General features: G+C 35.9%; 1 protein-coding gene across 13 annotated transcripts; it reads left to right on the plus strand.

Moving 5' to 3' along the window:
- Window positions 1-395: 395 nt before the first annotated feature.
- LOC107830222 (uncharacterized) lies at window positions 396-10,526 on the plus strand. Of its 13 annotated transcripts, XM_016657714.2 has the most exons (10): window positions 472-695; window positions 2,634-2,690; window positions 5,570-5,618; window positions 5,706-6,019; window positions 6,108-6,207; window positions 7,707-8,109; window positions 8,193-8,319; window positions 8,407-8,700; window positions 9,703-9,810; window positions 10,340-10,526. In XM_016657714.2, the coding sequence occupies exons 5-10, from the start codon at window positions 6,192-6,194 to the stop codon at window positions 10,457-10,459; spliced, it is 1,068 nt and encodes a 355-aa protein (XP_016513200.2). In that variant the 5' UTR covers window positions 472-695; window positions 2,634-2,690; window positions 5,570-5,618; window positions 5,706-6,019; window positions 6,108-6,191; the 3' UTR covers window positions 10,460-10,526. The 13 variants fall into 13 exon arrangements, with proteins under 13 accessions (XP_075075676.1, XP_075075675.1, XP_016513202.2 ...); XM_016657711.2 differs by lacking the exons at window positions 5,570-5,618; window positions 5,706-6,019; window positions 6,108-6,207 and adding an exon at window positions 3,607-3,830 and having other exon boundaries at window positions 456-695; window positions 7,707-7,916; window positions 8,016-8,109; XM_016657709.2 differs by lacking the exons at window positions 5,570-5,618; window positions 5,706-6,019; window positions 6,108-6,207 and adding exons at window positions 812-847; window positions 3,604-3,830 and having other exon boundaries at window positions 463-695.
- The last annotated feature ends 1,014 nt before the right edge of the window (window positions 10,527-11,540 follow it).

An 11,540-nucleotide genomic window follows, 5' to 3' on the forward strand; every position in this document is an offset into this window, starting at 1 on the left:
GGGTAGAGTATGTCTTAGCTGGAGGTATATTTAGTGTCTGACGACCGGATGGATGGTGAGTTTGCTTTGTGTACGAATGCTACCATTACGTCAAATGTGCCTGCGTTCAAAGAAAAATCGTAAGTTTTATGAGGGGAAGTTGGTTCTTGCTTTGTCTGCCGGCCTTGCTCCGCCGCTACAAAAAAAACTTGATTTAGCGACGGATTTCTGCGACAAATACTTTTCCATTGCTAAGTAGCGACGGATTAACTACGAAAATAGAGTTTGGTCGCAGAAAAAGTAAATAGAGGAATTAGTATCTAATTAAGCGACAACATAGTGACCAAACAAAACATCCGTCGCTAAAAAATGGCGCTAAATATTGGCGCCCATAATTTAGCAACAAAATAAGCGAGGAAATCTGGATGACAAAATTACATTTTAGCGACGTAGTTAGCGACGGACCGTGTTTGTCGCTAATCTTGCTTCTTTAATGAGACTATCGTTCCCTTGTTGCAACAGAATTGTTTGTCGCTAGGTATTAAAAAACAGGCATCTAATATTTTCACTTTGTCATAAGACCCTCCCTCACAGTAACGAGCCCCTTTCCTTCTTCGTGAGTAACGAGCCCTTTCCTCCTCCTTCTTCTTCTTCTCCTCTAATCTTCAACTAATCTTCCCAGATGCACTACTAAGTCATTTCTTTTTTAAAGACTGGTATGTCTCTACTTCTTTCTCTGTTTATTAGCAAATTTTTTAAAGTAAATTTTGTAGGGTTTTGGTAGATGTAAAATAAATCAAGCATTTTACCTCTTCCCTCTTTTTCTTTGTAGTATGTCAAATATGAAGTAGGAGTTGACATATTCTGGGTATGTCTCATTTGTGCATAAATATGTATATTTTTACTACTTACTGTTGCTAAAATCTGATTTGGGGGTTTCTTTTGTGTTGAAATCTTGATTTATACGAATTTTGGTGATATTTGGTGATTAAAATCGAAGTTAGGTGTCTTTAGATCTGTGTGATCGAAGTTAGCCTTCACTCACCCAAAATCCCCTAAGGACGATGAAGGCGTTTACTTCTTTTTTTACCTTTGTTTTTAATGCATTGAGTTCTCAAAAAGATTTGTACATTTCAACTGATGATTACTCAAAATGACAAAGCTATTTGGGTAATGTTATTAGTACTCTTTGTATGATTATTTCGAGTTTCATGCTTTTCACTGAGGTAGAGTATGAAGGTGTCCCCACCTCTTGTAAAGACTGCAAAATTCAGGTGCACTTTACTTCTGAGAATAAGGCTTGCTGAAGAATCTGACTACGGATAGAAAACTACATAAGCCTATGCATATAATATGATACTTTTCTGGGAAGATGATTGTGAATATGAAAATCACATCGATGGCATTAAGGACAATAGTACAAGTGAGCACACTAATATAGTACAATACAACATATTTATGAGCTGAGCTTCCACCTCTAGGTGATAATTCTTGCATTTATGATGAGCTCATCAAGGCATGGCATCACTACTCTAGAGTGACATGGGCTCAAATAAGGTTGCTTGTGCTCTAAATACTAGTATTAGACACATCAGTTATTAGCTTTTCACATAGCACTTGGAAATTGTATTTTCACTTCAAACTGGTAATATATGGTTTTGATACTTGTTGGAAGTTGTTGCGGCCACTACAGTACAAGATCTAACTACAGTATATTATAATGTTTGGATATGTACATCTTTAACTCCAAAATAATCATTATAAAATATGATAGATACATATTTTTAAATCTATAAAGAGTTAGCAATACTAACTGCATTTGATGCTTCTGGCACATTAGTCTGCCTCTTACCAGTGGTGTTTAGCCCAGCTCTTATAGGAATAACATTAGAAACCATAGCTCCTTGAATCACTGATTCAACAACATTAGTAGCAGCTCGATTAGCTGTTGTATTCAACGCACCAGCAGTAGCAACAATAGGTTTCAAACTCCCAAAAGCAGTATGCTCAACTCCAGCTAAAAGTTGAAGATGTTTAGCCTATATATTTGATGCTTTAGAACCTGTAGTAGCTGCACACTTCAAAGCCATAACACCTACATGATCTTGCCCAGTAGCTTTAAGGCCTGCTGATTTATCAGCTGATTCACCAACTACAGCAGCAGGTTGATCGCGCACCAAATTTTTAGGCAATTGATCCTCCTTGATCACTTCCTTATCACCTGTAAGAAATTGTAACATTCACTCCTGTTGCATTCACAGCACTAGTAGTCTCCAAACTTGCATTCACAGCCTGTGAAACACCATCCATAGGCCGCACAATATGCCCAGCTGTAGCTAAGTCCTGTGAAATTATCCCCAAGGTTGTTTTAACAGGAACATCATTAATATTCCTAGCAACAGTTGCTGTATTTAGTAGCTTATTAGCATCAGATCCTTGACATCCAACGAGTGAATTATCACCCATTATTATTAGCTGCATCCAAACCTTTTCCTTGAATTAGGTTACTGATTTGTATTTTTATTTTTTTCTATTTCCTTGGAATATGAGCTGTGTAGCTTTTTGCATCTGTACCTTTGTAGTTCTTCATATTACAATATAAATCTATGTGGCATTCTTTTTGCATCCGTCTGACTAAATTTATTTTTTCTCAGCTTCAATTCAGGAAACGGTACGAAACAATCTCAAAGATTTCTGAGGGATTAGTTAAGGTATTGGTATCTTTCTATTAACTTATACGTAGGTCTTAATTTATTTTGTTTGACATATATTTTACTCTCACTATCTCTCTCCTCTCTCCCCTCCCGCTTCCCTTCTTTTCTTGTTCTTCTTAGCGCTTTCTTAAAATGAAATGTCAATGTTATTTAGAATTTTAGCTTTTTCACAAATGGTTAATCTTACATATAGTCACAACTAGAGATGCAAGATAATTTTTAATTGTCTTAAATATTCGCATAGCTTACATTAGCTTTCAAATGTATTTGTGATGTTCTGATGTATTTGAGATTGTTTATATGTAGTGACTGCTAGGGATTTATTTGTGATGTTCTGATGTACCTTAGCTTTCCGATGTGTTTGCGATCTATTTAATTTTACATTAGCTTCTCGATGTATCTTTGATGTTCTTTTTCTTTAATCATTTATGGGTTATAAAATAAAAATAACTACTTGAGTTTTTTTGCTGCCATGTATTTTGGTTTCTTTCCTTCGTGCATTAAAAGGCAGTACTAGGTGTTTGGTAAGGTTAAGTATATCTTTTCTTTACTTTATTCTTGTGTAATACTTATAAAAAAATAATAATATTTGTTTGTCTTTTTAATTTTAATATTAAATAGGAAAATGGAGAATCTAGAGCGTGGTTGGATGTATGAGAGGTAGGATGGACGAGGGGGTATTAATTCTTGTTACATATTCGGTGTGGATAAGTTTCTCCACTTTGCACGTTCTCAACGAAATCGCATGAGTGGTGACAATGTTAGATGTCCTTGTAAAAAATGTCACAATATTAAATACATGGATGTTGAAACCGTTAGATTACACCTTTTGCAATTTTGGATTTGTTGAGAATTATTTTGTTTGGATATATCAAGGGGAAATATGTCTGACAAATGAGTTGTCTTCTAGTAGTAACTTGAATAGTGGTGCTCAACCAGAACTTGGATATGAGAATCCATACCGACGAATGATTCTTGATATAGCTGGGCCTAGCCAGGGTTCAACTTGGCAATCTGATAGTAATGTTGAACCTGAGTCATCTCATCCTTATGAACCTTCAATGGAGGAGGATCCTAATCCTGAATCCCGGAAGTTCTATGATTTGCTACAGGCTGCCGATGCAGAATTGTATCCTGGTACTTCTCTCTCTCAACTTGCAGTAGTTTCTAGGATGTTAAACATTAAAATGGTGAATTCTTTATCACAAAGGGGTTATGACCAAATGATGCAATTGTTTAAAGAGGCTTTACCTAAAAATAACATATTGCTTGATAACTATTATCAAACTAAGAAGCTAGTGCGTAGCTTGGGTTTGCCCGTTGAAAAGATTGATTGTTGTAATTCAGGATGTATGTTGTACTGGGGTGAGGACGAGGACCTCACATCTTGTAAATTTTGTGGCTATGAGAGATATAAGCGCCGTGTCGGCTCTCGTAAGAGGAAATTGGTGCCTTACAAGAAAATGTATTACTTTCCTTTGATTCCTAGATTGCGGAGATTATATGCATCCCATGCTACAACAGCTGACATGAGATGACATCATGAGCATAAACAAGAGGAGGGGGTATTGCGTCATCCATCAGACTCTGAGGCTTGGAAGCACTTTAATGAAACTCATTCTTTTTTTGTTGCTGAACCAAGAAATGGGAGGCTGGGGTTATGTACAGATGGTTTCCAGCCATTTGGTCAATCTGGGAGGAAATATTCTTCGTGGCCAGTGATTGTCACTCCATACAATTTACCTCCGTGGATGTGTATGAAGGAGGCATATATGTTTTTAACTGTCATTATTCCAGGACCAACCAATCCTAAGCAAAAAATTGATGTTTATCTACAACCTCTAATAAAAGAATTGACCTTGTTATGGTAGGACGGTGTGGAAGCATTTGACATCTCAAAAAAGCAAACTTTTCAATTAAGGGCAGCTTTGATGTGGACAATCAGTGACTTTCCAGCATATTCTATGTTATCAGGATGGAGTACCGCAGGGAAGTTAGCATGTCCTTACTGTATGGGGGAAGCACAATCTTTTAGATTACATCATGGTGGCAAAATATCTTGGTTTGACAGTCATAGAATGTTTCTTGACCAAAATCATCCATTTAGGAAAGGTCGTAAAAACTTTCTTAAAGGTCAGACCGTCAGCGACCACCAACCTTTAGAACGGGAGAGGAAATTTTGAACCAAATTAGTGAATTGGGGATAAGGAAAGTGACAGAGCTGGATGCAGAAGAAGTTAATCGGAGGATATGTAAATCTTGTGGATGGAAAAAAAAGTATCTTTTGGGATTTGCCTTATTGGAGTTCCAACATGATTCGACATAATCTTGACGTCATGCATATTGAAAAGAATGTCTTTGATAATGTTTTTAACACAGTTCTTAATGTTAAAGACAAAACCAAAGACAATCCAAAAGCACGTCTAGATATGGTAGAATACTGTGATCGACCTCATTTGGAAAAGAATGCAAGTGGAAGCTATCCCAAAGCTGCATATACAATAGACAAGGCAGCAACAGATATCTTGTTTGATTGGGTGAAAGGTTTGAAGTTTCCAGATGGGTATGTTTCGAATTTGAGTCGATGTCTAGACACGACCAAGTATAGGTTATTTGGCATGAAAAGTTATGATTGCCATGTGTTCATGCACGATTAATGCCTATTACCTTTCGTGAGCTACTTCCTAATAATGTGTGGCAAGCACTTACAGAATTAAGCTTATTTTTTAAAGATCTTTCTTCGACGACTCTACGAGTTGCTGAAATGGAGTGATTAGAGGTAGACATCCCACAAATCTTGTGTAAGTTAGAACGTATCTTTCCCCCTGGGTTCTTTAACTCAATGGAACATTTACATGTGCACCTTCCATATGAAGCAAGGATTGCTGGACCTGTACAATACCTATGGATGTATCCTTTTGAGAGGTAAATATAAAATTTTTATGTCCTAATTATAAACTTATGCTACATATGACTTTTCTCATTTACTGGTCCATCCATTTATCCATATAGGTACCTTGGAACTCTTAAAAAATGATTGGGAATAAAGCCAATGTCGAAGGTTCCATTTGTGAAGCATACTTGATGATAGAGTCAACACAATTGTTCTCTCATTATTTTGAACCTCATGTCATGACACGTAATCATAATGCGGCCTGTAATGATGATAGTGGTGTTGTGAAAGATCTTGAAGGAAATTTATCAATATTCACCCATCCAGGGCGACTATGGGGAGAAGCAAAAAAGAGAAATTTATCCCTTGACGAAATCAAGGCTGCCCAAACTTATATTCTACTAAATTGTAAAGAAGTTGAGCCATTTGTGAGGTAACATTTAAAAGTTATACTTTCTTAATATGATAAACGTATCCATATATAGTGAATATATATTTTAACTTATTTTATTGAAATGAAGTATGTACGTGGAACGTTTGCAAGAAGAACTCCCGAATCTATCTCAAGATCAAATAGATGAAAGCCTCCAAACATATTTCGCTGAATGGTTCAAGGGATATGTAAGCCTCCAACAATCATTTTCTTTTATAAAATAATTTACTCAAGTTAACTTGTGAAATTTAAATAAGTCTTACAATTTTTCTTAAATAGGTTTGCTGTAATCATATTGAGAATGAATTCTTGCGAAGCCTTGCTCATGGACCATTAATAAGTGTGAAATGCCATTCAGTGTATTTTGTTAATGGATACAAATTTTACACTGAATGCCATGTTAGTGTAAGATCAACAATGAATAGTGGAGTTTGTATCACATATCCAAATGTTGGTGACTACTATGGAAAGATACAAGAGCTTAAACAAGTGGAATACCGTGAAGAACCTTTAAAGCAAACTGTGTTATTCAAATGTGAATGGTTTGACCCAACTATTAATGTAGGTGTTAAAAAGCATAATGAGTACAAATTGGTCGATGTTAACCATCGTCGTCGATTTAAGAAATATGAACCTTTTATTCTTGCGATGCAAGCAACTCAAGTGTGTTATGTGTCTTATCCTAGCAAGAAAAAAGACAAGGATGATTGGTTATCTGTATTAAAAGTCAAACCTCGGAATATTGTAGAATTACCCGATGAGGAATCGCCAACAATTTCAGAACCGAATCTCCCGTTCCAAGTTGATGAAGTTGAAGTCCATGAGATAAATATGAATATTGTCGTTGATGAAACTGTAATCTTGCATGATCCAGATGGTGTGATAATTGAAATGGATGAACCGTTTGATGATGGATTATTGCCAGAGCATCATGATACTGAAGAAGAGTATGAAACTGAAGAAGTGTATGAAACTCAAGAAACTGAGGAGGATGAGGAAGAGTTTGAAGAAGAAATAGATAGTGACTAGTGTGTTAAAAAATTATGCTACTATATCTCTTTGTATTTTATTTGTAGTAATCTGTGTTGTATGCTATAACTTATGTGCAAGAATATATATGTATATTTTAGTTGTCTTTAATGTCCAAGCTTTCATTCATTTTCTTAAATCATTGCTTACTATAAAACTGAAAGTCTAAAATAATTCTATGATTTTGCACGAATTACTTAGCTGTCTATTATTGATGTCTCTGCTATGAAGTAGGGAATTGAGAGGGCTTACATAATCTATTTACTTTATTTGATCAACCAGAATCCTTTTAAAATAGCTAAAATGAATCAAATAAATGAAGGGATCAACTCTTGAAGATGCTGTTTAAAGTTTTACTCCTAAGCTATTGTTATATGTTCTTAACAGGCATATTTTGAGTAGTACACATTTTAAGCATAGCACTGGCAATGTTTTTCAGTTCTTTCACTGGCCACAGAAAGACAGGTCTGATTTCATAGCAAGTGATGTTAAAATTAAGAAGCAATTACAAAGTTTCTCAAGAGTAATTCACAACTGAATCTCTGATGCTATTTATATACTTTGAGTCACCCTGTAAAGCAAAGTTTCCTGTATGCACTACTAATAGTCACCCTGTACTGCTTGATTTTCAATTTGCTTATCACTATTTTTTTTACAGATATGACTCGAGGCAGAGGTCGAGGTAGTGCAGGTCGTATAAGCAAGTCCTCTGCTAGGGGTAATTCAGCTACTCATAGGAACATTCCTACTATTCCCATTCCAACAGTTACTCATCAACAAGGTGGTACGAGTTCTTCAAGTAGGCCAAATCATATTAACCAAGTTCAAACATCAGGTCCTAGTAGTACACCTCCAATTCAAACATCAGGTAATAGTAGTACCCCACCTGTTTATGTTGAACCATCTCCGATGACACCTAATCAGAGCAACACAGTAGATGAGGGTATATCACATAATAATGCAATAGGTGAGGGTATATCTACTCAAAGCAATGCAATAGGCGAAGGTGAGTGCAACAGTAGTCTTGGCCCGCGGACTCTTGTTTTTCTTTCTTCTACAGGGTTAGTCCATGCTTCTACTATTTTTTTTATATACTGTTATTGATTTATGATAAGCCTTCAAGTAATGTCTTTAAATTGTCCAGGTTAGAACCTTCCAGATTATGCTCTGAGTATAAATATGAAAATTTCAAGAATGAACTTCATCCTAATGGAATCAATTGGAAAGGTGTCCCAAAAGAGTTAAAAGAATTTTACTTTGGAGAATTCAAGGTATGACATGCCATCAAATTGATTTTACATAGTGTATTAACTTTTATAGAAGTATACTAATGTTACTACTTTACAAAATTATTTCAGAAGGCATTCTATTGGGATTCTTTGATTGATAGAGAAGTGAAGCACCTATGGGGAAGTAAGGCAGCGAGAAGGTACAGTGATTTTATATGCAAAATAAAAAAAGATAAGGATATAATTCAACCAGATTTTGTTCCAAAAGATGTGTGGGACAATTGGATGGAACTATGGAAGGATCCTAAGTGTGTCAAAAAATCAGAAATAAATGCAAAATATCGTTGTGGCGGTGGGACTGCCATTGCTATTGGGACTCATACGGGCGGCTCTATCACCATTGGGGAACATCGCAAAAGAATTGTAAGTATATTCTTCGTAACGGGTAATCACTAGAATTCAGTACACATATTTCAGCTTCTTAATAGGTTGAGTGGAACGGAGGAGCAGTAACTTACTATTAGTAAGTAGGAATATTTGCTAACTTTTGTTGCTCTATGATAGACTGGCTTTGTTATATTTGTGATGTATGCAAATAACAGGAAGCATCTTTAGTTTTTCTATATGTATAGTGGAGGATTTACGGTCATGAATGGCGAGTCTTCTCCTGTGTTTGATTTGATTCTGAGAAGATGGTAAGAAATGCTAGATGGAAGCGAACGACTGACAAGGGGGAATTGTTATTAATTATTTTGGTTTAGAAAATCCAGATTGTGAGTTATTATGGACTATTGTATCCGTGAATTCAATTTATGTGAATAAATAGAAAATTTCCTAAGTATGTGCTAGAGGACAACTTTAATTATTTTGTGACAGAGGAAATCTAGATTGTGAGTCCTCATGGGTATTGTGTACTTGTACTCAGTTAATGTGAATAAATGGAAATTCTCTATGTTTTGGCTTAGTCATTCAAGAACTTACGGTGAAACTTTTTCCGTATGGAATGAAGGACGTATTGTTTCATGGGGAGCAGAGCTTATACTTTTAGATCCATTATGACCAGGAGTTCAATAAATTAGCTAAAAGCTGGAAGTGCGGGTTAGACACACGACACAAGTTTGAATTCTGCCACTAACGGAAGCCTAGTATTTAATGGGAGCTGGGTAGAGGGGCCTAGTTTCAGACCAGCTAACTCACATGTAATCACAAGTGCTTACTGGGAATATAGCCAAAGCCAATGATGTTACATGTAGTTAATAAAAATCCATGGTCTGGTACAACTATGTAGAATTAGAAAATTGTTTTCTGAAAACTGTTTTGTGGCTATTCTTGGTGTACTTGTACTGTTGTATACCTTCTTGGTACCTCCATTAGTAAGCAGTGTCACCTTATCAAAAGAAATTAAGTTCTTCATTTTTTGTATAGGCTATTGAAAAGGGTCGAGATCCAACACCAAGTGAGCTACACTTGCACGTCCATACACATGGTCATGATGAAAAATCTTTTGTTAGTGAGCGATCCCGACTTGTACATGTAAGTCCAAAATTCGATAATTTTACTGACTTTGTATATGACATTAACGCCCCACTTGATTGTTGTTTCCATTAGTAAAGGTGCAATCTTTATCATCATTTTCATCTTGGGTTTCTTCAGAATTGTTACTAATGAGTACTTTGATTCCACCTTTTACTTCATCAAGTTTCATTCTGTTTTCCCAAACAGAACCTGAGGCTACAACACTACTATTATTTCTTGATGATATGCTCTTTTTTCTATTGCCAACTTCCATATTTTCTCCTTTTTTTGGCCCAGTCTATTGATTCAAGATTGTATTTTTGGTTGTGGGGTTTACTGTTTATTGAAGGAGTAATAATGGGATTAAAGGCTTTTAGCTAAAGAAATTGTGTTTGGTGGAAAAGGAAAGTTGTGAAAACAATGGAATCCTCCATATACACTAAATGAAGAACTTAACAGTTAACTTATTTATGCTTTTATCATTTCTTTTCCCCTAATGTTCATGTTCATCATTAATGAATTTCACTAATTATTATGGTATTTACAGGAAAAATATCAGCAAATATTACAGCAACAAACACAAACACAATCTGATATTGATCAATCTTTAGCATTTTATCAAGCCGCGGGAGGGGAAAAGAAGAGAAGAATATATGTATTTTATTAAGAGTATCTTATATATTCTTAAACAATATGTATTTTATTAAATAAAATAAGAAAAATACAATTTGCGACGGATTTTCTTCGTAGCTCTAACTAATATAGAATAACAGGATGCGACAGATTTGCGACAAAAGAATTTCGTCGCTAAAAGAAAGGCAAATATGTCTCAATAATATTAGCGACGGATTAGCTGCAGAAAATATTCGTCGCCAATTAAATCCGACGACGAAATGACTTGTCGATTTGGCAACAAAATTGATGATAATTGCGACGAATATGTGTTGTCGCTAAAAGTAGCAACAGATACCAACCGTAGTTAATTCGTCGCTAACTTACCAATGGATTCAATTTTTTCGTTAGTAAAGGGTTAGCTACGAGCAAAGTAGCGACGAACCAAAATCCGTCGCTATTCCGTCGCTAAACCTGTTTAGCGACGGAAATATACTATTTAGCTACGGAATTCGTTTGTCGCTAAAGTCGGGTTTTTTTGTAGTGCGCTCCGCTTTGGAAGCCCCCTTCGAGTTCCCTTAGGTAGCACCTGACCATTATGAAAAATGAATTTTCGAAAAAATATGCATTCATTGATAAAATAGAATCTTTTTTGGAAGCGTATTGATATATTAAGTAATTTTGATAAACTAGCGACTGCGACATATTTCAAAGGCATTGCAGCTCTCTTATATTGGAATTTTAAGGGTCCTCCTTAAAATTCTATCCCAGTTTGGTAGATGATCTCTAACTGTTTGCGGATGGCGGACCCTGCTGGATTTTTTTCGGAATTTTGAGAATCCTTCTCAAAATTCTACCCCAGTTCTTGACTTATTACCGACTTCCTGGCATATGATGGCGCTGGCTGGACTTGCTCTGGAATTTTGAGGACCCTCCTCAAATTTCTGCCCCTGTTTCTGATTTTGGAGAAAATGAAAATTTTATTATGATATGACCGAACCCATAAGGCTGCCTACGTATCCCATCTTAAACGGGAATCTAGGCATAGTATCTCTTGACTGCGTCTGAATTGATTGGTTTTGGCCAGATCTCTCCATCCATCTCTGCAAGTATGAGTGCTCCTCCTGTTAGTGCTC

Source organism: Nicotiana tabacum, chromosome 8, assembly GCF_000715075.1.
Source record: "Nicotiana tabacum cultivar K326 chromosome 8, ASM71507v2, whole genome shotgun sequence".
NCBI lineage: Eukaryota > Viridiplantae > Streptophyta > Magnoliopsida > Solanales > Solanaceae > Nicotiana > Nicotiana tabacum.